Source organism: Monocercomonoides exilis (genome assembly GCF_001643675.1).
Source record: "Monocercomonoides exilis strain PA203 chromosome Unknown scaffold13-1861174, whole genome shotgun sequence".
NCBI lineage: Eukaryota > Preaxostyla > Oxymonadida > Polymastigidae > Monocercomonoides > Monocercomonoides exilis.
Window position 1 is genome coordinate 1632738 of NW_027150558.1, and position 24362 is coordinate 1657099.

Here is a 24362-nt window from a genome sequence, read left to right on the forward strand (position 1 = left end):
CATCGATTTTTGTTTTTTCTTCATTTCAAACATTGGACTTTATTGTTTCCATTGAAAATGATATTATTTTTGAAATTTCCACTTCGTTTTTCACTGAAAAAACATTAATTTGTTAAATCTTTGAAGAGATCTTCATGTTTTTGATAAATTCGATAGAAGAACTTGTAAAACATAACACATCAATTTGATTTCTCATTAAGCATATAATTAACTTTAGCAATTACAAAATATTTATTTCAATTTACCAGTGTACAGATGAAATGAAGAAAAAAGACAAAACTTTAAAAAAAAGTGAAGAAAATTACATAAAATCAATAAATGACAAAAAGAATCAGTCCAATTGCAAAGCTTCATTTTTTTCACAAACATAAAGCAAATTAATTGTTCCAATTCAGTATGCTCCAGAAACATGAAAAGCTGACAATAAAAATTTCCTCCGACGCTATTCGCTTTGCATTTCTGGAATTCACATTTACTGAACCTGACACATGATTTAATATTATAAGCATCCATCCCTCCTCCATAACAATTTTGAGCAGAGCATTCATTGAACGAGTTGTTCTCAATCTTGATGGAATTTATTGAAACACACATAATACCTCCACCGCCATAATGTGCATAGCAGTTGTTGAACTTACAAAACTTCACTGAAAGTGTTCCTGATGCCAGATTATACATATTAATCGCCCCTCCACTCGAAACTCCATCTGAATAAGATCCACTTGTCCCAGTGGTTTTTGACCCATTCCACACACACAAAGTAAACGAATTCGCCCAATTGTCTGCTATCTGCTGTCTCGCTGGTTTCGAAGAATTCCCTTCACTCCCATTGACTGCAACATTCTGAGAGCGATAGCACCTGACAAACGAGGTGTTCGAGGCATCCAGGGAAGATGATGAGCTGCTCAGTGAAGGGGCAATGCCCGCATCATAAACTTCTTTGGATCATTAACTGACACAACCTCAGTTTTCTGCTTTTGCCTGTCTGAATGCAATTTCTGTAGTGTTTGTCTAATGTTGCTTTGATTTGAGCTGCATTGTTTGTTTTTTGGACGGCAGATGGTTCCTATCTAGACATTTAATTGAAAAGCTGTGAATGTTCAGGTGTTTTCGGTAACTGTTGAGGAGAAACTGCATTCAGTGCTTCAGAAAAAGGATGCAATTGAAAAGAAGAAAGAGAAGTTGTATCTGTTGAAGAAATATGAGATTGAGACTGAGACTGAGACTGAGATTGAACCTGAATTGAAGCTGATATTAAAGAAGAAGAAAAAGAAGGTGTTGAAGATGGAGCAAAAGAAGAAGCGAAGGACAAAGAGAAAGAAACAGGCACAGCTTGAGTATTCCGCGGAGGATAATGCGATGACATTGTTAAAGGATGTGTTGAAGCAGACAATTCATTGCTGGACAAACAGGAAGAGAACGAAGAGCTTGTTGGAGGTGTCGAGAGACGGACAGCGAACTGAGTGGGAGTGACATAAGGAGAAGTGCTGGAAAGAGAGCATGCGAAGAGAGGTGAAGAGGAAGGAGTGGAAGAAACAGGAGAAGGAGAAGGAGAAGGAAATGGAGACAAAGAAGGAGAAGGAGAAGGAGACGGTGAAGGAGAGGAAAAACCAGACTGATAATGAGCCGAGGAGAAGTGAAGAGAAGAAGTGGAAGAGGTGGAGGAAGGAGAGAGAGGAAGCGAGCGAGGTTCAACAGACGGGACAGAAGCATCTTGCAGGCGGCTAAATTGCCCTCTCTCTGAATAACTTGTGCTCTGCTGATTTGACACTAGCTGCATCAGAAGAAGAAACAGAAGAAGAAGCAGAAGAAGCAGAAGAAAAAGAAGAAATGGCTGAAGGAGAAGAGGCTTGAAGAGAAAAATGAGAAGCATTTGGAGAAAAGATTGGAGAAGAAGAAGGGGTTGGAGAAGGAAATGATGAAGTTAACGGAGAATGCGGTTTGTCAAATGCAGAAGAAAAAGAAGAAGAAGAAGAAGAGATTTGAGAAGCAGGAAAGGCAGGCGTGAAAGATACTGGATGTGCGGAAGACGGTAAAGCAGAGCCATGCTACATAATTTTACTTGTATTTCCCTTCAATCCTCCGCCACCACCACTACCACCACCACCATCAGCAGTATTACCACTTCCGTTGTTGCAATGCTCTCCTGTTCTGCCTCCTCCAGCTCTTCCGTTGGAAGTGTGCTTGTACACATAATAACTTCTTCATTCTCCTATCGGCTACCATCTCTGCCTGTTTCCGTACCTCGTCACAAACTGATACCCAAAGTGCATCCGCTCCTTCTTCACAAGCGTCGAAAAGCCAGCAATCGTCCTGGAGAATGGATCCAGTAGCAAGAATGCGAGTGAAGTGATGGTGAGTGTCCTGTCCCAGCCATCAGCGCAGTGAGCAAGCACATTCCACCCGCCTTGAACTGCTTGTACGACTTCGAGTGCAGAAAGCAGGTGCACCTGGATGTTCTCCAGCCAGCGTGATAGCTGTGACAGAGCGTAGAAGACCTCGGCATCGATCTCGCGTTGCGCCCACGCCACACACGCAGCACGCATAGAGCACATGCACGTGCGCATGGAATGGAGGTTGGGGATTGCAAAGTTTCGGCACTCCGCAAAGGGATAGTTAGACTCGGATTCGGACTCGCTGAAGATGAATGACTGGCCCACGGAATTCAGTTTTGGGCGGAGGTCGAGGATGAGAAGGCGATCTTTGACGGGAGGGGCAGAGGAGAAAGCAACGGGGGAAGAGGTGGTTGTGCTTTTGGTAGTTAGTGGATAAGGAGGCAATGAAGAGGAAAAAGAAGAAGAGGAAGAAGAGGAAGAAGAGAAAGAAGAGAAAGAAGAGGAAGAAGAGGAAGAAGAGGAAGAAGAGGAAGAAGAAGAAGGAAGATGAGGAAGAAAGAGAAGAAGAATAATACGATGGCGATGAAGATAAAGGTATCAACGAACGTGGTAGCATCGCCTGTTTTGTCTCTTCGGAATTAAGTCCGCATGCTTCACAGCTCCTCCATTCCTTTGCAACCATCCTTCCAAAGCTCCTCCTTTCCATCGTTCTCTCACACAACACATTCCTCCTTTTCCCTCTTCTCTCCTCTTCTTGCCGCTACAACCCCTCACAGAATCTGTTGGCGAATTCATCATTTTAACAGGAATTTAATTCAACTTTGCCACCTTCTCCATTTCTCATTCAACTTTCCTTCTTCATCAACATCTCTTTCTTGCCACTGCCCTGCACTAAAAAATCTTGCAATCACACCAACCTCCATTTCAGCCTACCAATTCCTCCTCCCATTTCTTGCAGAATGCAAACAAAACAAACAAACATACAAATCAACATACAAATCAACATATAAATCAACAACCAAATAAATAAATAAATAAATAATAATGAGACAAACATCAAATAGATAATATGAATCACAATTTTTTTCGTTTATTCACATTCTTCTTTGGAATTATGTCACTTTCATCATAAAGTCCATTAACATCATTTTCGCTTTTAATTCCTTTTCAAATTTCATTGCTTCTCTTTATCCTCTCGATTCGTCCTAAATAAAATGTTCGTCCATAACATTAATAAAGTTTTAAATAACAATACATAAATTTATAAACCTCATAATTTCACTAAAAATTATATAAATCAATCAATCATTCATTTTTTGATGATAGTTCATACAAATCATGTAAAAAAGTTAAATCATTAAATCATACTCAAATATTAATCAAAAATATTCAATAACTGAGCTTGAAGGGAGATGTTATGCAACATAATTTTGATATAAATAAAAACTAAAAAATTAAATGTTATAATGGTATTTTCAAGATTTTCTCAATTTCACTTATTTTTCAATAATTCCTTCACACTTCATTCACATTTCACTTATTAACACATATTTGAGCTTTTAATTGCTCATACCACAATTATGAAAAAAAAGATCTTTCTTCGAACAAAGTTACGATATGAAAAATAATGACCCATATGCATATTTTGACTTTCTCGGAAATTTAAATATAAATAATGTTTTTGATCAAAAATGAAATAATAAATTATCGGATTTTTGATCAATAATAAAGATCGAGTGAATTTTCATGATCGAATTTCGCAATTTCCCTCCTTGAATCGCTCAGTTAAATTATGCAGATTAACGCTATGATATTCAAATTTTGAAAAAATTCAAACTGAAAGTTGTACAATTTACACCTATGCCCAATTTTTTCATAATTATTCAAGAATTGTGAATCAAAAAAATCTTCATTAAAAAAAAAAGACAAACACAAAATCTATATTGTTAAGAAACAATTTCAAATTGAAAAATAAGAGAGAATGAAAAATCAAATACAGTCAAGCTCGGTTATAATCACAATCCATTTTGCACGATTTTCTGTGATTATAACAGAACTTGATTATAACCGAACCATCTTTTTCATAGAAAAAATTTTCTGAAAAAATTTTTTGAAGAAAAAAAAGTAAATTTTCAATATTTATAAAAATCCACACTAGACCTGTGCGATACGATATGCAAATTTTGGTTGCTGTCGGTCACTAAAAAAAGAAAAAAAAATTCATATATTATTTTAGTGAGGATGTCAATTCTTCACAATCAATTAATTTCTTAAAGTTTATTGCTAATTATTGAGTTATTTTTATCATTTGATCAAATGATCCATAATAATATAAATGGATAAACAAAACACAATTTTCATCAAAATATGTTATTTATCATCTTAGAACTTTTGAATTGTGTAAATACATATATGAAGATATCCAAGTCAATATGGGTGATTTTTTTTGATATCATAAAAAAAGATCAAAAATCGAAAAAATAATATATATTGTGGTTTCATTGATCATAAAATAAAAATTGATTTTTCATAAGCATTTATCATTTATTACTGTGATATATATGTGTTTAATAATTTATTCAAAAATACATATCTATTTTTATGTTTAAAGAAAAAAAGAATTTATTTATTAAGTTTCAAAAAAGAAAAGAAAAGAAAAATAAATCTTAAAAAGGAAAATATAAAGTTCAAAAACTTGTTTTTCAATAGAAATACTTAAGAACATTATTAATGAAAATTTGAGAAGATTGCAAAATGGATAAAAAACTCTTGATTTCTAATAAAAAATGTTTGTTTTCTCCAGTTCTTTAGCGAAAACAGTTCCGTCAAATCTCCGTTCCAGCTGTGAAGCTCATAAGCATCAGCGAACGGAGAATGGAATGAACAGGAGATAAAAATTATGAATAAGGCAGATTCAATCTTATCTTTTCTCTCTATGTTCTTCATTTGAACTGCCCTCCCTGCTTCCTTTATTTGCCACACTTCCTCCTTCTATTTCCAATCTACTTCTTCCAAATCCTTCGTTCGGAAATTATTGTTGATGATGAAAGCATCTTTCTCGAGCTCTTTCTTTTCCTCTGCCATCTCCTCCGTCAAACTTTCTCTCCTTTGGAATCACCTTCTGCTTCATGAGAAGCATTTTCTCAGCCCAGCATAACCAGCAAATAATCTCTTGAAAATGTTTATTATTCACACAAAGTTCACAGGTTGCTTCATGAGCGAGGAAGTGAGGTAACAAGGCCAGTATCTAAAGAGATGTGCATTTTGTGTGTGAATCCCTTGTCGCTTCTGTGAAAGAGCCCTTGTTCACTTTCATGTGAAACATCACTCAGAAAGACAACTCGGTTGTTGGACATAACAGAACAGAAGCATTCGGTAATTGGAATTTCGATTTATAAATCTTTATCAACGGGCATACAGCTGATAATGAATGCGTGGAAAGAATACTTGGTATCAAAGAAATGTATTGCTGGCTATCAAAGATGTCCTGCAAGAGGACACAAAACGCGATGTGTCTTCTGGAGAAGGTGCAGATCATAAGGCAGAAATCATTTCATCAGCTAACTTGTCGGTGAAAATATGTGCAAATGAAGGCAAAGCCGAAGATATTTGAAGAGAAGGCACACAAAATCGAAGAAAACATCTTATATGTGCATTTGATGAAATCAACATTGCTTGTCGGGGTTTATTTTCTTGTTTCATAGAATTATCCATTAAATATGCCTTTTCAAATAAATATGTTTCCTTCATCGTTTCATCTTCTCCGACATATTGAAGGCGTGTGACGTTGTGAAACCTGCCGAATGCTATTTTTGAACTCATCCATTTCATAAAAGAATTGCTCTAATACTCTTTCTTTTTAATCTCCGCCTCTTTCAGCTTCCAAACAAAAAAGGCAAAATCGTCCTCCTTTTTTGATTTCGCGCCGACTGATCAGTTTCTTTCGACAAGAAATCACATCTGTTGTTATAAAAACTTGGCCACATATCGCAATAGAATGAATATGCCTTTTGTGCTTCCGAAAAGATAATAAAAGATGATGCTTGGTCCTGGATTTAACGGGAGTTGAAGAAATGAGAAAATAATTTGCTAACTCGGAAGCTCTGCTGAATTGAATAAAACAGACATTTCACTAAGTCGATGCTCTGATCCAATGCCAAATAAGAAGAAACATAAAAGAAGAAGTTGAAAAATAGTTGAAGAAGGTGTTGATGACAATGATGACGAGGATAAAGAGGGATATTCTGCTTTTAATAAAGTTCATTGCTGAAATGAAGTGGATGCGACTGACTATTTTGATGATGAAGAGGAGGCGGTGGTGATAAAAGGCTCGTTGAAAGTGAAAAGTTGAATGAGAAGAGTCTCAGACAGAGATGAAATACCATGCAGATAAATTGATATTTTCTTTCCCCTTCCCTTTTTTCTATTTTCTCATGCTCTTTCTTCTTCTTCTTTTTCTTGTTTTCCTTTCTTCTGGCATCTACCATCTCCGGGATCTTCACCTGTTCTCCTAAGACCATGTTCTTCGCAGTCAGTATTCGTTTCATCTGCTCGTCAATCTCTTCTCAGTCAATAGTGACTTCTGCTCACTCCAGCTCTGTCAGCTTCTTGATCATCTCTTTGTTCTTGTAATGTTCCTCGATCATCTTGTATTTCACTTCTAGCAGAACAGCTCCTTCCTCTCTTTCCTTCCACAAGCCTCCCAAACACTCTGTTCTCTCTTTCTATTTGCACAAATAAAACAACTTTCTCGTTTTTGTTGATTTGTATCATTCTTTTTCCATTTTTTCTTTTCTGTTATCTCTTTCAGTCTCATCTGCATTTTTATTTATAGAAGCACTTTCGTTTTCTTTGATTTCATCATTTTCAGGAATTTTTTGTGTTATAGATAGACTTCCAAAGATATATCCGCATTCTGTTTCTTTTTGGTGGCATTTCTCTTCTTCCAATTGAACACTTCTTGTAAGATCTCTTTCTGTCCATCAAAATTATCTTTTCTTTCGCCAATTACTTTCACAGAACAGCTTTCAATCTTTTCTCAAGCTGAAACTCTTCTTTTTCTGTCTCTCTTTCATCATCTCTAATATAACTTCCTTTCCCCCTTCTTCTTCTCATTGTTCACCATCTCTTCCTCACATTCTTCACGGCTTCTTTATTGATATCCGATCATCTTGTTTCACTTGTCCATGTCATCCTCCTCTTCAGCTGCCCCAACGCAAACTGAAGCTAAATCTTCAACTTCTCCGAAAAATTCACGAAATGTTATTAATCCAACACAGCTTCGCACCTGAGTCACTTCTCTTAAATAAACAAATAATGATATTCGAATGCCCAACACACATCTCAATGAATTATACACAGAGATTATGTCCATTTCGCACAAAACGTCAGAAACAGGAGAGGATAACTTGGCAGCTGAAAGAGGAGTCAGCGCAGATGATAGATGTGCCTGTGGAGCAAATGTCAGTGACATTTGTGAAGAAGTGTTCGAAGAACAGTGAGCTTTTCCAATGTCAGAAGACTTTTATCACTTGAACAATCCATTGGAGATCCGAAAATATAATTTGAAGGCAATGTGATCTTTTGCTCTTTTCTTTTCTGGCGCATTAAAGAATTTGGTGTTTCAAACCTTGCATTTTGTATTTTTTTCTTCGATTGCTCTAACGATATAAGCTGAAGATAGTAAAAGAAGATCTCAATTTCCTTAAGATGCTCGGCACAGTTCTCTTTGTTCTGAAGTTGCAACTGCATTCCCAAAGGAGGCAGACGAGCTGCGCTGCCTTGCATGTTCGTTGCTCCTGTTGGAATAAGCCCTTGAATTCATTGAATATCCTGTGATTGCATAAACACCTGTTGCACCATTCCCTGTTGAGAATACAATGGAAATGAAACTGAACAAGAACCAGAAGAAGAGCCAGTAGACGGATTCAACAAGGGAGGAAGAGAAACATTCACTTCGCTTTCTTCATTTTCATCAGTCATCCTTCTTCCTCCATCACTGATGCTTCGAGTCTCCTTCAGCAGGATCAGGTTCCTTTTGTTCTCTCTTGGTGTTCCTTTCATGGCAGACATCGTTGGAATGAATTGGTATATCTCAAACGCTTCTCTCTTTTCTCTTTCTGCGAAATCCTGACCTTCTGCTCCGCTTTTTCCTGTGCTGCTATCTCCAGCGCCTGTTTCGTGGTTTCATTGAGTGGAATGCTACTGGTCAATGTTCGTGACTGCAATTTTGACGCAGCAGCTGCTTAAAGCGGATCAACAGACTGCCTTGCAAGCGCCAACATAAACTGATTCTCTTTGTTTCTCGCTTTTTCCAGGATATGGCAGAACTGCTCAAGTCGAGAGGCTGTCTGAATACCCTGCGACTTCGTCATGCGCTCAATGATACTCGCTCTCGGTGGCTTCTTGCGGATGCTTGGCTGATGCGGGGTAATTGCCAGTGAGGAGGAAGATGAAGATTGAGAAGGCATTGGAAAAGAAGAAGGAATTCCTTTGATTTTTCCAAGTTGAGAGTGCTGTGTGGAGAGTGAGGCGATGATGGAGTTATCATCAATGCTGCCTGAGTTAATGTTGGATGTAACAACATTAGATAAAGAGGATGAAGAAGAAGCATTCATAAAAGATGAACGATGTGTTGAAGGGAAACGATGACACGAAAAAATCTGCTATCCTTCTAAACTTACACCAACACCATTGAAGAAAGAAGACGATGAATAATTCTGTTCTGAAATTGAAGAATTTGAGAAGGAGGAAGTGAAAATTGCATCTCTGATGTGAAATTGAAGTGAAGTGTCAACGAATTGTGCAGCTATTAGTGTACGCAGCTCCACAACACACACACATTTCTCTCATTCTGCAATTTTTCCCCTGATCGGCTGAATCGTCTCAACATGTGACATGATCAGCAGATGGCTTTCTTCCTCGTCAAACAGAATGTCACTCTTCTCTCCTTTTTCGAATGCTCTCTTCTACAGCGCCGTGTGCCTCCTCACAAGAGAACATTCCAGACAAACCAGACTCCGCTCCATGTCTCCGCTAGCCACACTTCCAAAGCCAATTCGCTCATGTGACAACTAGCACAGCTGTCCGAGCAGCGGAGAAAGAGGGGCTTAAATCGTTGTCTTTTTCTCATCTGCTAGCAGCTCTGCTTTTTCCTTTGCGATAAAGTCGTCGCTTGTCAACAGCGCTTGCAGCACTGGCTCCATGTGCCTACGATGCTTTCTATTTCATTGCTTCTTCCTCTTCACCTGAGCCTCCTCCAACTGCGCATATATTCATCCCATTCATTGCGCTGTATCTAATTCCCAGCTTGATCGGAATCCTAACCAAATGATCTATTTTCGTCAGCGAATGGAAGCTCCAGAATATCATTTGCTTCCCAAAAGCCGGTGCAATCCCTCTCATGGCAGGGCACTCAAACAGAGTGAAATCAGTTGCCGACGCATTCAGACGCTCCACTTCAGTCAGGTTGAGTCAGCAGTCAACGCTTGTCCCTCCTTCATTCTGAAGCACGATTGACTGAATCTGCATATTCACCTCGCAGATTAGCACCTGTTCCAAAAAATGCATTGCAGTCTTCTCTGCTCCTCGCCCGATCTCAAACACAGCATGCTCATCTGTGAAACTCAACGTTTGCAACGCAATCTTCAAAACGTATTGCTTCCCAGCGGAGCAGCACTTTAATAGAATTACAGGTGCAGCAGATTCTGTAGCAAGTGCATAGCAACCTCTGTGAAGATCAGCCCATCGAAGTAATTGAATGTGTCATCGTCAGGTGTAAGCTCGCGGGTAAACGCGTTACTCAACTGGTTCAAAGACAGCTCTTTTCACACAATCACCTTCTCCGTGTTGTGGAGGTGCACGTCCACAACAGCCGCGGAGGGGAGGATCTCCAGGCCAGCCACCACACACAATGCAGTTTCGTTGTGTTTGAATTGTATTCATAACATTTCGCCGGTTTCTTGCTCTTCTTCCCGACTCTGTAACAATAAAGAAGAAGCAGGAGAAATTCAAGCAGATTGAAATGGATCGTAAATACCTCTGTCAGCGTTGAATTTCTCTGGACAATAATTTCTTTTCTCTTTGTCATTTCAATCACACGCACAACACGGCAAGTGTGCATGAACGAAGTAAATAGAGGAAAAACACTTTGATTCTTTCGTGAGATTTTGTTGAAATGACTTCGCTTTGTGGCAAAACCGATAGAATAGGTAGAGTAGTTGAAGGAAAAGCAGAAAGAGAAGCAGCAATAGAAGAAGCAGTAGAAGGAGGAAGAGGAGGATAATATCATTGGATCAGAAAAACGAAAAAGGAGAAAAAGGAGAAAAAGTGGAAGTATGTGGGTTGAAAATGATGAAAGATTCATCAAATTATTTGACATAAATGAAGAACAGTTTGGATTGAAAAAGTTGAGGAAGAAGAAGCATAAAAGAAGAAATGAATCATACTTGAATTTTGTTTACCAAAAAACAAAGTTCCTTTCCAGAAAAATCAAATCAATTAATATTGTCATTCACCCATTTCGAATTTTAATTTTTTCGTTGATCGGGAATTTGCAGAAATGATAATTTTTTCGTTCAGAATGGTATAAATGATATAAAGAAGTGATCAATACGCGTAAAAACGATTTCTGCAAATTTCCAAGTAATAAAAATCTTTCATTGATCAATAAGATCAAAGTGAACATTTTTCGGAATGATTATTTTTAAAGACACATTTTCATAAATATTCTAAATTCTTAAATTTCAATCGATGAAATAAATTTTTGTTGTTTGTTATTTGTCATTATCGAAAAAAGAAAATTTTGAAAAAACTTATCATTTTTCAGAAAAATAGTTTTAAAAAAATCCTATTTTTGCTTTCGTCATTTTTTTTTAAATAAATACAAAAATAACTGTTATATTTATTAAAATTTTGATTGAGATAGTAATGCTGATTTTTTGTTTTATAAATGATATTTTTTATATTTCTTTTTAATAATTTTTTTTATGTTGTTTGATGTTAATATAATTTTCTGATGATGTGGAAAAGGAAAGAAGATTAGGTCAGTGTGGACTTGTAGACAAATTTCATTAGGATATTTTTGCGTAATAAAAAATTTTTTTCCGAAGCTCTTTGAATATTTATTTTTCAATTTTTCATGGAATAAACACAAAGCCCAAAAAAAAAAAAAAAAAAAAAAAAAAAAAAAAAAAAAAAAAAAAAAAAGAATTATAAATTCAAACAACAACATATAAATTTATATTACCATCAAACCATAATTAAAATACTTTCAAAATAAAAATGCCTTTTTCAAAACCTCAATCAACTCTTAATTCTCGATGCAAAGTTATTTGGAACGAAATTAAACGAATTGGCGGAGATGACGTTGATTCGTTGCTCGTATATCTCTTTTACAACTATAGGCAATCATCTTCAGTAATTAATGATTTACTGAAGTCTTTGAATGGTTTGGTTTTTTGTTTTTTTGTATTGTGTTATAAGTATTATTATTTCTCTCTGTTATTTTTTTTCTTTTAATTTTGTTTATTATATATTTTTTTTGAAACAGAATATCACACAAAGCTGCTGGAAGACCTGTCTGTGGTGTACAACAACGCACCGTTGCACACTCAGACAACAATGCTACAAGCGCTGTCCCGCAACACATCATTATCCGATTTACAGGACTATGGATATGATGTCACAGAGGGAAAATTTATATATGCCAAACAAACGCTAAAAAAAAATCAAGGCTTTATCATTCCTCCTCAAAAACCTCATCCTCCGTCTTGCAAAAGTGGTTTGTGTTTATTTAATTTTTTTGAATAATTTTCTCTGTTTATTTAGGTTTGAATGAACAGGATTGGGAAAAGGGCAACAACTGGATGTTAGCCCATTCGACTGAAGCTTCAACTTCGCTTCAGTCAGCAAAGAAAAAGCAGCGAGCTGAGCCAGAATATGTCAGATACATCGAAGAAGAGGCTTGGGAAGAAGAGATCATTACTGAAAATTCATCTCAAAGGAAAAAACAATCTTCTTCCTCTTCAACATCGTCTCAACAAAATAAAAAATCTAATCCCATTTCAGAAAAAAATTCTCCATCTTCAAATTCCTCTTCTTCTCAAGCTGTTGATGCTCCAATCAGTACTCCAACAAGGAGAGAAAGGGGTTCAACAAAAAGAAAAACAAAGAAATTACATCAAAAACGTCATTCGTCTCCATCTCCAATTCCAATTCACAAACTATTCAAACAGAAAACAACATCATCCAATTCCTCGTCTTCCTCGTCTTCCTCGTCTTCCTCATCTTCCTCATCTTCCTCATCTTTCGCAAAGAAACAGAAAGAATATTTAAATTCTTATGCAATTGAAGAATCTTCAACTTCCTTTAATAACGATGATGTGTGGGTTTGTGAACAATTAGTGGATTATGCTACTTCACCCACATTAATTCCACCTCAAGCATTTCAAACTCTCTTTTCTTCATTTTCAAAAGAGAATGACATTTCAATACATCAACAACAAAGCATTCAATCTTCAAATAAAGAAATATTTCAACAAAGAAATTCTTCAAAAAATATTTCAAAAAAGAATGCTAAAGAAAAGTCAATTAAAAATAATTCTCATTCTCAATCTTCTTCAAATTCATTAAATTCTTCGAAAACATCATCACAAATAACAAATGGATTACCAAACTTGGGAAATACTTGCTATTTGGCTTCTCTTCTGCAATGCATGTCTTCTATCATCACGCAAAAACCATCTTTTATCAAAAAACAAACAGTTATGAAGAACACATCTTCGCGTGTTGTAAGTGTTTGTCAACAACTGGTTAAAGATGGAATGGCAGTGCGTTCGTGGATCCCATCGCTTATCAACAAATGGGAAGACTTTTGTGGATATGGCAGCAGGCAGCAACAGAATGTGATAGAAGCATTTGAAAATCTTCATCAACTTCTTCAAAAAGATGAGTTGATAAGCAAGGATACCTTCAATCCTGTGCTCATTACTCATTTCAAATGTCAAAAATGTCAAAAAGTTTGTAATCATTTCAATGAAGCCTGCAGTTATGTTATCATTAATTCATCATCTCCTCATAAAGGTCTATCTTCTATCTTTTCAACTGAGATATTGAACGGAAAAAATGCTGTCTATTGCGATGAATGCAAGGAAAAATGCTGTGCTGCGAGATGGGAGGAAATGGCTGCATTTCCAGAGGTGCTAGCTCTCTGTCATGAATGCACTGATTCTGCTAGTTCTGCGCCTTCGAGAACGCTTCTAATTGAAACTGATCGCACTAACCAGCGCACGTTCTGCAAAGGGTTTTTAACAGAAAACATTCAACATCTTCAAGAGAGCAATAAGGAAACTATCATTTATCATCTTTCAGGACAAATACTATATAAACGTCTGGATCAAAAAAATGGACATTACGTTGCTATTGTTAAAAGGAAGAGTGGAATCAACAGTTTTTGGAGTATTTGCAATGATGAAAATGTTTCTGAATTCGATAGTGACAAATGGAGTTCTTCATGGAAAGATATTTACGCTCAGGGTTTCATTCCTTCACTTTCATTTTTCACAAAAGAAAAAACAAAGCCGACATTATCAGCAACTCAATTTGGTGGTTCTTCATCTTCTTCAGAAACATTAAATGAAAACACTTCATTCACCTTATCATCATCATCATCATCATCATCATCATCATCATCATCATCATCATCATCATCATCATTCATCACACCACCACATCAAACTTCTTCCATTCCTCCACTCTCTTCGTCAATTTCAACAAATTATGGATTGGAAGCACTGAAAGAAAAAAGAAAGAAAACGGGCATCTTTTCTCCCAATGAAAAGAGATTAATCTTCAAGCCCAAAACGAAACTGTGGAGTGAGTTTACAGAAGAAACAAACATCAAAGTTTCTCTTTCCCACTTCTACAAACTCACCACGAACTTTTCCAAAGCGAAAAGACGAACTGACCTTTGTGGAATGTGCGAGAAGCTCAACTATCTGGAAAACAAATTAAAGTCATCGCAAAACAAAAATGGACTTTCTTCTGCTGAGTTTCACACTCTGAAACTTCTTCGACAACATCGACTTGTTGCAGAAATGCAACGCAAACACTATCAATCTTCTGTCGAAAACCTGAAAGAGGGAGAAACAGTCTTCGTCTTCGACTTCAAAGAGAAATGGAAACTCCCCATCAGAAAAAATCAACTTCAACAAGAATTCTTTAATTACCAACAAGTTTCTCAATTCACAATCATCTCTCTTCAGAAAATTAATAATCAACAAATAAAAAGAACTTTCAACTTCTTCTCCGACTGCCTCTCAAATGATCACAGATTTGTCATTGAGTGTCTGGAATCTGTGATCAAAAGACACTTCTTCTCAGACACTCACACTTTTAAGTTCTTCTGCGATTCGGGACTACACAACCGAAATCGCTTCCTTCTTCACTTCATCCTCTCCAAACAATCGAAACTTCTCAAAAAGAAAAATACTCAACTCAACTTCTTCGCTGAGCACCATGGAAAAAATATATGTGACAGTGAATTTGGTGCGTTAGTGAATGCAATCGACAACAATCTTTCGACTGAACACATCACCACACTTCGTGATTTGATCAACTTCTTCGAAAACAATATGAACACTTCGACATCAGCTTCTTCAACTTCACAATCAAACATTTTCTCAACAACATCATCAAACTCTTCACCATCAACAACATCTGTCAATAACTGTGAGCATGAGAGGTACTTTGAAGAGTATGTACCATCTCAGCAAATTTCATGGCCATCACTGTCAGTCCCTCACATGAAGGACTATTTATACTTTGAGCGCAAGGGCTCATTTGTCTGCGCATCTGCTGTTGGATATCTTCCTCAACGCTCTCTGGTTGCCCTCGAATCTTCGACAATGAAAGAAAAGGTTCAACGTTCAAGAAAGTCATTTCACTCTGATATCACATCATCTAACTCTTCTCTTCTTTCTCAATCTTCTCAAGATCTTCTTTCAAGGAGATTTGAGCTTCTTCTTGACTCTTCTTCTTTTAATGAATCTCAAAATTGTTCTTTTGGTGTCCCCTATTAAGAAACTAGTTGTTGTGTATGCTTAGCTGGCACTCTATCGGAAGGGTGCTGGACATGACTGTTCGTATTAGATATTGCAGCCTTTGGGCTGCAATATCCGGACTTGGATACGACGAACAGCCTCCCAGGTGCACAATAGTTAGAATCCGATTGTTTTCTTGTGGTTTTTGTCCCTATATTGTCCCTATAATAAAATTGGTTATTGTCCCGCATATATTTGTATTTATCGAGATTCATTAATAGAGAGAGTTGTGAGGGAATTCATTGATCTTTGGGTGAGGTTTATGAAAGCGAGAGTTGTTGAGAGTGTGAAATGTTGTCTTATCATTGTGTCTGTCTTTTTTCAATGTTGGATTTGATCTTTTTGAGTCAAAGGGAGAGAAATATCAGAAAGTGCAGAGTGGATGGAAAACAGAGGGAAAATAGACAAGTTAGTTTTTGAACTTTTTGTATGAGTTTTCTTTTTTGTTTGGAATTGTCTTTGATACCTTTTATTTGTTGCAATAGTACTGTTTTTTCTTATATCTTTTATTGTTCAAAATTGTTGACATTTAGTTAACATTTGGTGATTGTTTTGATGATTATGTGATGGAATTATGTTTTTTTGAAAGTTATTGAATCTGATTAGAAAATATCTGACTGTTTTCAATTTTATTAATGATCAATATCATGAAGTACTTTTTGTTTATTTATGTCATTTTGATTGGTGAACGATTGTTAATTTTTAACGTATTTTTTTCGTTTCACAGATCTTTTTTCCATTTCGAAAAAAACTCAAATTCGAATATACAAACATTTTTCTGCTTGAAATTATTTTTATTTCTTCCATATTGCAATATCATATATAGAAAACCAACAAACTCAAAAAAAAAAACATCATGAATTTTTACAAACAGATCAACAAAAAATTTTTTGCATTAAAAAAAGATCTCAATGATCATGAAAACTTTTTTTATGACGTGGAAATTTGCAGAAATGGTTATGGACCTCATGAAATACTTCGACAACATATAAATATTATCTAGGTGTATAAAAAAAGCATTTCTGCAAATTGCAGATCAATAAAAAAATTGAAAATTGAAATGGGATTTCAATTAACAAAAATGTTTGAAATTTCGTGTTGATACTTAATTTTCGGAATTTTTCTTAATTTGCCAAAGATTCTATTATACATTTTTGAATATTTCTTTCGCTTTTCTTTGTGGAGATTCTGTGGCTCTTTCTCGACTGAAGTCATAGTTGAATTTTGTTGTTTCCCGTTTCTTATGGAGAGAAGCAAATTATTCTATGTTTGTCCTTCAAGGCATTTTGTTTGTTTATTTATTTTTTAATTTTAATTATATTTCCAAGTCTTTTATTTTCTTCTTCTTCTGCCTCATTGAATGTTGGTTTTCCAGCTGCATCTTTCCCGATTTCAAGTGATCAAACCAAGAATCCCTCTTCATCATCATTTTCTTCTTCTTCTGTTTCACTGCTGAGCATGCCATCAATTGCATTCGGAAGAGCACTCAAACGAAGCGGAGGGAGAAAAGCGCTTGCTGCCTTCAAGCGGACAGTTCGTATGAAGACATACACAAACTCAAGAATTGCTCCACCAGAGTTCAAATCAGAAGTGCTAGGGCTGACAAATAAGATGGGAGGAAGTGGAAATAACATCAATAATAATAATAACAGCAAGAAGAAGAAGCTATTACGTGTGGGGATGTGGCAAGTGCTGCTGGCTATTCCAAGAGGAAGACCACCGAAGATGCGGAAGAAGAAGATGATGACAGCGATGGGGCTGAGTCAACAGGTGCAGAAGAGCGAAGGAGGAGCAAGTGCAAATGTGACTGTACAGTATTCGAGGTGTTTGGAGTCAGCTGCCGCGGCATTGGAGAGTTAGAGGAAGCTTGGAAACAAAGAGAAAGTGAAAGAAGATGAGAAGGGAAAAAGGAAAAAGGAGAAAGATAAGGAAAGAATTATTTCAGTGTTTGATGAGCTTCCTTCAGATGAATAGGAGTTTTGAAGGCAAAGAGGAGCAAAGTGCAGAGGGAAAGCGGGAGTGAAAGGGGAAAAAAAGCGAAAGGAAAAGCATTCCAATCAAAGACAAGTCCGATGATGGGTTCATAAGCTGTCCTAAGTGAGCTTCTTTCGAAAAAGTTGGAGCTGCTTTGTGTGGCAGATGGCAGCATCACATTTGACTCTTCTGAATCTGACACTCGTGAGACAAGTGGAAGAAGCAGAAGTGACATTGAGTGGAATGGCTATGACGAGGAAGTGGATGATAAGGAGGAAGAAGAAGAAGAAGAAGACGTGGAGTTAGACAGGATTCTTAGTGCAAAGATATCCATGACAAGCACACAGGCAAATCGGCAGACACCGAAAAAGATCAGATTTGTTTTTGAATATGGCACCTCTACCACATTCAACTCAGCAAAAATAAGAGAAAACAGCTCAATCGAAGCAACATTAATAACAACTGAGATGAAGGACAGGGAGAAAAGAGATTCACTTAAGAAATTGATGAAGAACACACTGAAGCAGATACATGGAAGGATCATTCCAACAATCAATCCAACCGATATTAGACTTTATGCAAATCTCGTTCAGGAAGAGGAAAGCAAGGCAAAGAAGCAAAAAAGAAAGTTCTTGCCGAGAGGGAAAGGGAAGAACATGAACTATTTGATTCGAAATGAAGAGAGGAAAGAGTGAGTGAACGGAGCAGGTACAACAGACACTGAAGAAGCAGAAGAAGACAGTGAAGATGATGACAACGACGATAGCGATGATAGTGACGTTAGTGATGATGAAGACAGTTTGTATTTAACACGATCTGCTAACTCCTCAAATGCCTCTTAAACAGACAAGGCAGCAGAAAGAAAAGAAGACACAAATACACTCCTTGCCCTGCTTTTCTCTAGCAAGCAGCGAAAGACGCTTTCATCGGAATCCCTAAAGAGCAATCAGAAGTCGCATGTTTCTTTCTCACCCACCTCAACCATCTTCAGCGGAGAGCTCAGTCCGACTCCTCTGCCTCTGTCGCTCCTTCAGCCAAGCTCACAAGGAAAATGGAGAGAAAGAAGAGGAAGAGAACACAGTTGGCTCAGACGGCAGCAGAGAAGCCCGGCAGAACCCACCAGAAGACACAGCAACCACAGCTTGGCGGCTGTTTCTGTGTCACGAAGACATCTTGTCCTGTCTGCCATCAGAGCAGCACTCGGCAGAGAATTGCAGGCACATCTCAGAGCAGCTGCGGAAAACGGGTTTGCGATAGCTTCTTCTTCTGCAAGTGTGTCTTGTTAGGCGGCATGCCAATGCAAATGGAGAAGATAGAGGAGGAGGAGTAGATGACCTTGGGAACAATTCTGTGTTTGGGGAGAAAAACAAACAGAAGACAGGGCCGAAGAAGCTGTTTGTGAGGTTGATGAACAGATTGGGCAGGATGAAGGCGCTTCTTTGCTTCACTCTCTCGGAAAGGCACTCTTCCATCTTTTCAACCAGCTTTGGTCACCTCAGCTTCCAAAGCAAACAACCATTCCTTCTTCGCATGCCGGGACAACAGGGGGAATATTGGCAAATGATGCGAACTCGTTTCTGAGCCTGTTGTGTGGAACGAGGCTGTTCAGCTTGGGAGGAGAAGATACTGTGAGAGATATGCAACTGGTGGAGAACATGAGAAAGTAGATGAGTTTGTGGAGAGGAGAAGGAAGGGCAGCTGTGGAAGGAGTGTACGAGGCGAGAGACACAGCTGAGCTGTTCTGCGAAGAGAGGTGAATCTACAGCAACGAGTGTGAAGTGCATAAAAAGATCAATAGGAAGAATGACGACAATAACTTCTCTTTGGATGCAATGGAAAGAGAGTTATATGCAATCAATGCGAATATTCTGCTTGACCCACTATTGTTTGCTTCGTCTGTCTTTTTCAAAAACCAACAACTTCTGCTGTCTGCCTCAGAAAATACAATTTTAGTTCCTCCTCAAAGAACGGCATATGTCCCATCCATCGGAGAAATTCTACTCGAACTGACAAATCCATCTTTTCAGTTTGCTCTGCTGCGTATTGAACGGACACAGAAAGAAGAGCAATATTCGACTCTGCCTTCTTCTCTCAAGTTTTCATGGGTGCCTCTTGTCAACATGTTCCCTCTCCCGCTTTTTCATTTGCTCACTTCAATCGTCCGCACTCTGCCTTCAAAGATTCTTTCAGTATCTTTCACTTCATCTTCCGTGTTCTCCATCCCTTCTTTATTCACATCCTGCGTCACTTCTTTTTCTATTTCTCAGTCCATGTAATCCTCCATCACAACACCTGCTATCATCTCATTCTCCACTCAGCCCATTAGCCCTTCTGCCGCCTAGTCCAATCGCCTGCTGCTTTGTCTGCTGGCCATGCGCACTGCACTCACTGCTGTTGCAACCGCTGTTCACAGGCTGATGGTGAAGGATGTCTTGTTCCACAAAATATCAGCCATATTCGAGATGCACCAAAACCAGAAACATTCTTCTTCTCCTTCGATGTCCATTTCTTCCTTTCTCATTCAGCGGTTAAAGGCCGTTGGTGCTTCATTCACACAACAAGTCACACCTTCCTCTTTTGCATCTTCTCAGCAAACATCTGAGTCTCAGTCAACTTCATTGGCATCGAATATTGCAACAGATGCACTGGACCTGAGTGGATCTTCAAATTCTGCTGCTGATGAAGCTAATACAACTTCTGTTGGCATGCGATAAATGCATAAGGAACAGCAAGTGGAAGAAGAGGAGAACTTCCCTATCAGATAAAGAAAGACTAATTCTCAGCAATTCTTCCACATCAGCTTCAGACAAGCGTCACCTCCTTTCAGTTACCTCTCTCTTCTCTTTCGCAATCTCCCTCTCCTTCTCCCTCTTCTCCGTCATTCACATCAAAAAATTCTCCATCCTCAGTTTTCCTCCCTTTTCCTTCGACTCATTCTCTCCCACTTCAGAGTCGTGAACGGGTATCTTTTTCTTTTTCTTTTCTCCCCCATCTGGAGCAATTCCTGAGAATTCTACGACGCGAAGTCTATTTTTTCAAAATTCTTTCTTTTTTTCAAAGGATATTCTTTTATCTTCACCTGCAACTGTCCTACTTGCTCTGCTTATCTCACAGCTACAATCTAATTCATAATCTTCTTCTTCTTCTTCTTCTTCACCTCCTCCTACTCCTTCTTCTTCAATAACAGAAATAACACCTTTATCATCATCTTCTTCTTCTTCTCCTCCTTTCAATAGAAGGTGATTCAATGAAAGAATTTGGCACAGCCGAAGACTCAGAAGCAGCTCTTCTGCAGCGTCTGGCATTGAACGAACTTGATTCCCGTCTCTCAGACGCAGAGCGAAGGTGGATTTATCACTCCAACTTATCCTATTCACTTGGGTGTTCTGCACTTCCTATTGTGTCGCCATCTTCTCTTCTCACACCAGGCACGCAAATTCACTCGTTTCCTGCGCCTTCTGTCTCCTCTCTATTTCCCCCGCCGCCTCCCCCGCGCGTGTGCGAAAAATGACCCTGTCAGAAAGAGAAAGATTAAAACAGTTTGTGACCCTCCACGTGCGCAACTGCCTCTTCCTCATCTGCACATTCTGTGGGAACAGCAACTGCCACCTCAGCTCTGCTACCACAGACGTCTTAGCCTCTTTCTTCAGCGGCGGCGACAGCATCGACGACCCTGACATCACAGGAGCCAAATGGGCAAAAGAATGCCTGCGCATCAGTTCCCCCACTGTCCAGCACGCTGCTTTGCTCGCCCTCAACCGCCTGGCTGAAACTCACCCGCCCTCAAAGTACTTCGACTTGTGGAACCCGATCTTTCCTGAGCTACTGAATGCAGAGCAGATGAAGAGGTACTGCGAGGTCGACCGCTCCCTCTCCGCCTCGCTTGTCGCGCTGTTTGCATCGTCTGCTGTCAGCTTTGAGCACATTTCAGTTGCAATGCCTCGCATGCTCCTTTCATTGGTATCCCAATCACAGCTCTTCAGACAACCGTCCTGCAGATCCTGTTGGAGGCAGCGAAGAGGGGAGAAAGCGAGCGTCTGTCGCTGGATTCCCTCAGAGCCATCGAGTGGGCGTCTGCAGGGCTGAGATCAGTTCCAGATGAGCTTATCTTTAACGCCCTGCAGTTCTTTGTGGTGATGCTGGGCACGATACACAACCGGCCTGACGCTGATAGCGCCATCACTTCTATCACACGAAGGAGGGAATATAATGGAGAGCGGTTTGGCTGCCCCTGCGAAATGCTGGCAGTTAGGATGTGCTCGTTCACGTTCGAGTCGATGCTGAAGCTGATCAACCCGCTCACGCACACGCCACGCACAGTCTCTTTGGCTGTTGCTTGCATTTCGACCTTTGCTGAACTGGGATTTGGAGCAGAAGATGTGATGGAAGACAGGATTGCGCTGCAGCTGTACCAGAAACCGGAGGAAAGGGCGTCGTTTTTCTTTTCTCTGGCTTCTTCTCCTGGTGGGAGTGGGAGTGGAAGAATAGCATCAGCAGCAAATGCGACGGAAGCAATGTATTCTTCTTCTTCCTCTCCCTTTCACTTTCCCTCTTCATATTCCTCTTCCGACCAAAAACTTCACTTCGACTCCGGCACCTGCTTCATCCGCCTTCTCATATCCCTCTTTTTCACCAAGTTCCCTTCCCTCACCTCTCTCTCTTCCCTCTCCTCCACCAGCCCCAACGCCTACCTCCGCCTCTACCCAACTCCTCCTCTCGTCTACGCCGCCCGCGCCTTAACCCACTTTGCCAAGCAAGACAGACGCATAGCACATTCTTTGTCTTCTATCAGAATCAGTTTCCCCTCCTGGCCTTCCACACATATCTTGCTCTCTTCTGTTGTTCCGCAGCTGCTGGAGACGATGGAGGGAATTAACTTGGCGAATGTGCTGAGTTTTGTGGCGGTTGTGTGTGAGATTAGCAGGGCTTTTAGAAAGCAGCTGGTGGAGATGGATATCTTTGGGATCGTGCTGAAGATGACAAGAATGGGAGGGGAGGCGTATGCGAAGAAGAGGAAAGAGGAAGGAGAAGAAGAAGGAAGTAACAAAGAAGTGGATGATAATAATAAAGAAGGTGATATGAGAGAAACTTCCATAGATTCAGATAGAAAGCACGTATTCAGCCCAAGTCCGCTATCTCCTTCGAATTTTGCTCAAAATAATGCAACTTCAGAAAATAATCCCTTCATCGCCCAGATCGCTTCCCCAACCCCTCCAGAACTCATTCCTGCAGACATCAAAAGCAGCTTAAATAGAAAGCATATAACACCGCTGGATTCAGAAGAAGCTGAAAATGAAGAGAATGAAGAAGATAATGACAACGATAATGACGAAGGAAGTTCAAACGAAAGAGAAGAAAGAGACGATATTGAAATTGAAAATGAGGGAGAAAGAGAAAGAAGTTTAGAAGAAGAAGAAGTTGAGAATATCAGCAGACAAAGCAGAAGATGAGAAAGAAGAGAGGAAAGAAGAGCGATCACTGCCGCATCGCGGAATTCTCGTCGGAGTGTGCAGACAGCTAGCCGTTCAGTCGATGCTTTCTCAACAGCCTCAGCTGCTGCTGGCACACTCAATGCCTCATTCTCTGCTTCTTCTTCTTCTTCTTCTTCTTCTTCAATTTATTCTTCTTCTTCTTCAATTTATTCTTCTTCTTCTTCCTTTTCTTCTTCTTCACCTTCTTCTTCACCTTCTTCTTCACCTTCTTCTTCACCTTCTTCTTCTTCTTCTCCTTCTTTCTCCTTCTTGGATATTTCTTTTTCTACGCTTCTTCTTCTTCTTCTTCTTCTTCTTCACATTCTTCTTTGCCTTCTTCTTCTTCTTCTTCTTCCTCTTCCTCTTTCTATTTCACTTCTACCACTACTACTTCTTTTTCTTCTTTTTCTTATCGTATTTCTTCATTTTTTGCATCTTCATAATGGATAACAGCAGAAATTAAAAAGAATGGAATTTATGAAGAAATCAACTTCTTTAAAAAAAATGAAAAGAAGATGATAAGTGAATGAAGAGAATGAAGATAAAGAGAAGAAGAATTTGTTTTGTCAATAAATGATGATTGGAAATTTGAAAGAAAAAAATGAAGATATTGATAAATGAAAAAGTTAAATAGAAATGGAGAGAAGTTTGAAGAAAAGACGTCGACGAACAGCAACAGTACGCGACATCGAACAAGAAGAGTTCGTTGAATGTCAGAACCATTCCGTCCGTTTCTTCTTTTTCATATGCTCTTTGGAGCATTGCAACAATCATCATGGAAGGGAATTGATTGGCGAAGCAGAGGAAAGAATATCCACCGTTTCGTTTCTATGTGAGTAAATGAAAGAGCATTCAGGAGCCTTTCCAGGGTTAGGCAATGAGGAGTACACAAAAGTTAGAGCAGTTGCTGTTGTGGAAGGTGGAGGGGTAATTCAGGATGGAGAGGCTGTCGTTGGTGAGTTGAAAGTGGCCTTCGAGCATGCTTCGACAGAGCTGGCCGAGAAAAATGATAGTAAAGATAAAGCGCATCATGATGAAGGAGATTTCTGACATTTTTATTCCAGAAAGATAAAGAAAAACTATGCTTTTGCTAACAATGGCGAGGACTGTTATAAAAAGATGTTCGAAGATGCTTATTGATTCATCGTCAAGCATAAGCAAAGTTGAAGCAACTTTGAGAACTGAGAGGTTGATGTGGAAGAGATTAAGGGAGTAAGCAGTGAGAGTACAAGAAGCATAAGGAAAGAGGCGAAAGGGATGAACAGGTGCGTTGGAGAGGTGAGTGGTGTTTTTGCAGGCACAAAGCAGTTTTGAGTTGAGGCAGACATGTTGGTTGGAAGGAGAAAAAAGGGATAATTCGAAGGAACAATTGAAGCAGAGGTGGCTTAAAGGATGATGCAGCCATTGAGAAACACAACGGAAGCCAACTGATGGTGTTCAAATGAACAAGATCAAGACTTCTGGAGATAAACCAGAATCGG

At 38.8% G+C, this 24362-nt stretch overlaps 10 protein-coding genes across 10 annotated transcripts; 6 read left to right on the top strand and 4 right to left on the bottom strand.

Annotated features, from left to right (window-relative positions):
* Positions 1 to 1078: 1078 nt before the first annotated feature.
* Positions 1079 to 1780, bottom strand: MONOS_14522 (uncharacterized protein; the record flags this gene model as incomplete). The annotated part of the gene is made up of 1 exon (XM_067867331.1): positions 1079 to 1780. One exon carries the CDS (start codon positions 1778 to 1780, stop codon positions 1079 to 1081), a length of 702 nt encoding a protein of 233 aa, XP_067730958.1.
* Positions 1781 to 2048: 268 nt separating this feature from the next.
* Positions 2049 to 2567, bottom strand: MONOS_14523 (putative Myotubularin-like phosphatase domain; the record flags this gene model as incomplete). The annotated part of the gene is made up of 2 exons (XM_067867332.1): positions 2049 to 2166; positions 2245 to 2567. The coding sequence occupies 2 exons, from the start codon at positions 2565 to 2567 to the stop codon at positions 2049 to 2051; spliced, it is 441 nt and encodes a 146-aa protein (XP_067730959.1).
* A 4945-nt stretch (positions 2568 to 7512) lies between these two features.
* On the bottom strand, positions 7513 to 8953 carry MONOS_17354 (uncharacterized protein; the record flags this gene model as incomplete). The annotated part of the gene is made up of 4 exons (XM_067870266.1): positions 7513 to 7636; positions 7966 to 8149; positions 8240 to 8509; positions 8695 to 8953. The coding sequence occupies 4 exons, from the start codon at positions 8951 to 8953 to the stop codon at positions 7513 to 7515; spliced, it is 837 nt and encodes a 278-aa protein (XP_067730960.1).
* Positions 8954 to 12202: 3249 nt separating this feature from the next.
* MONOS_16738 (uncharacterized protein) lies at positions 12203 to 15415 on the top strand (the record flags this gene model as incomplete). Its single annotated transcript, XM_067869615.1, has 1 exon — positions 12203 to 15415. The coding sequence occupies one exon, from the start codon at positions 12203 to 12205 to the stop codon at positions 15413 to 15415; it is 3213 nt and encodes a 1070-aa protein (XP_067730961.1).
* Positions 15416 to 16496: 1081 nt separating this feature from the next.
* Positions 16497 to 18105, top strand: MONOS_12792 (uncharacterized protein; the record flags this gene model as incomplete). Its single annotated transcript, XM_067865438.1, has 3 exons — positions 16497 to 16519; positions 16765 to 17259; positions 17535 to 18105. 3 exons carry the CDS (start codon positions 16497 to 16499, stop codon positions 18103 to 18105), a joined length of 1089 nt encoding a protein of 362 aa, XP_067730962.1.
* Positions 18106 to 18367: 262 nt separating this feature from the next.
* MONOS_12793 (uncharacterized protein) lies at positions 18368 to 19077 on the top strand (the record flags this gene model as incomplete). Its single annotated transcript, XM_067865439.1, has 2 exons — positions 18368 to 18656; positions 18785 to 19077. 2 exons carry the CDS (start codon positions 18368 to 18370, stop codon positions 19075 to 19077), a joined length of 582 nt encoding a protein of 193 aa, XP_067730963.1.
* Positions 19078 to 19782: 705 nt separating this feature from the next.
* Positions 19783 to 20124, top strand: MONOS_12794 (uncharacterized protein; the record flags this gene model as incomplete). The annotated part of the gene is made up of 1 exon (XM_067865440.1): positions 19783 to 20124. One exon carries the CDS (start codon positions 19783 to 19785, stop codon positions 20122 to 20124), a length of 342 nt encoding a protein of 113 aa, XP_067730964.1.
* A 168-nt stretch (positions 20125 to 20292) lies between these two features.
* Positions 20293 to 20715, bottom strand: MONOS_12795 (uncharacterized protein; the record flags this gene model as incomplete). Its single annotated transcript, XM_067865441.1, has 2 exons — positions 20293 to 20423; positions 20490 to 20715. The coding sequence occupies 2 exons, from the start codon at positions 20713 to 20715 to the stop codon at positions 20293 to 20295; spliced, it is 357 nt and encodes a 118-aa protein (XP_067730965.1).
* A 202-nt stretch (positions 20716 to 20917) lies between these two features.
* On the top strand, positions 20918 to 22860 carry MONOS_12796 (uncharacterized protein; the record flags this gene model as incomplete). The annotated part of the gene is made up of 2 exons (XM_067865442.1): positions 20918 to 21319; positions 21394 to 22860. The coding sequence occupies 2 exons, from the start codon at positions 20918 to 20920 to the stop codon at positions 22858 to 22860; spliced, it is 1869 nt and encodes a 622-aa protein (XP_067730966.1).
* An 861-nt stretch (positions 22861 to 23721) lies between these two features.
* Positions 23722 to 23931, top strand: MONOS_12797 (uncharacterized protein; the record flags this gene model as incomplete). The annotated part of the gene is made up of 1 exon (XM_067865443.1): positions 23722 to 23931. The coding sequence occupies one exon, from the start codon at positions 23722 to 23724 to the stop codon at positions 23929 to 23931; it is 210 nt and encodes a 69-aa protein (XP_067730967.1).
* Between the last annotated feature and the right edge of the window lie 431 nt (positions 23932 to 24362).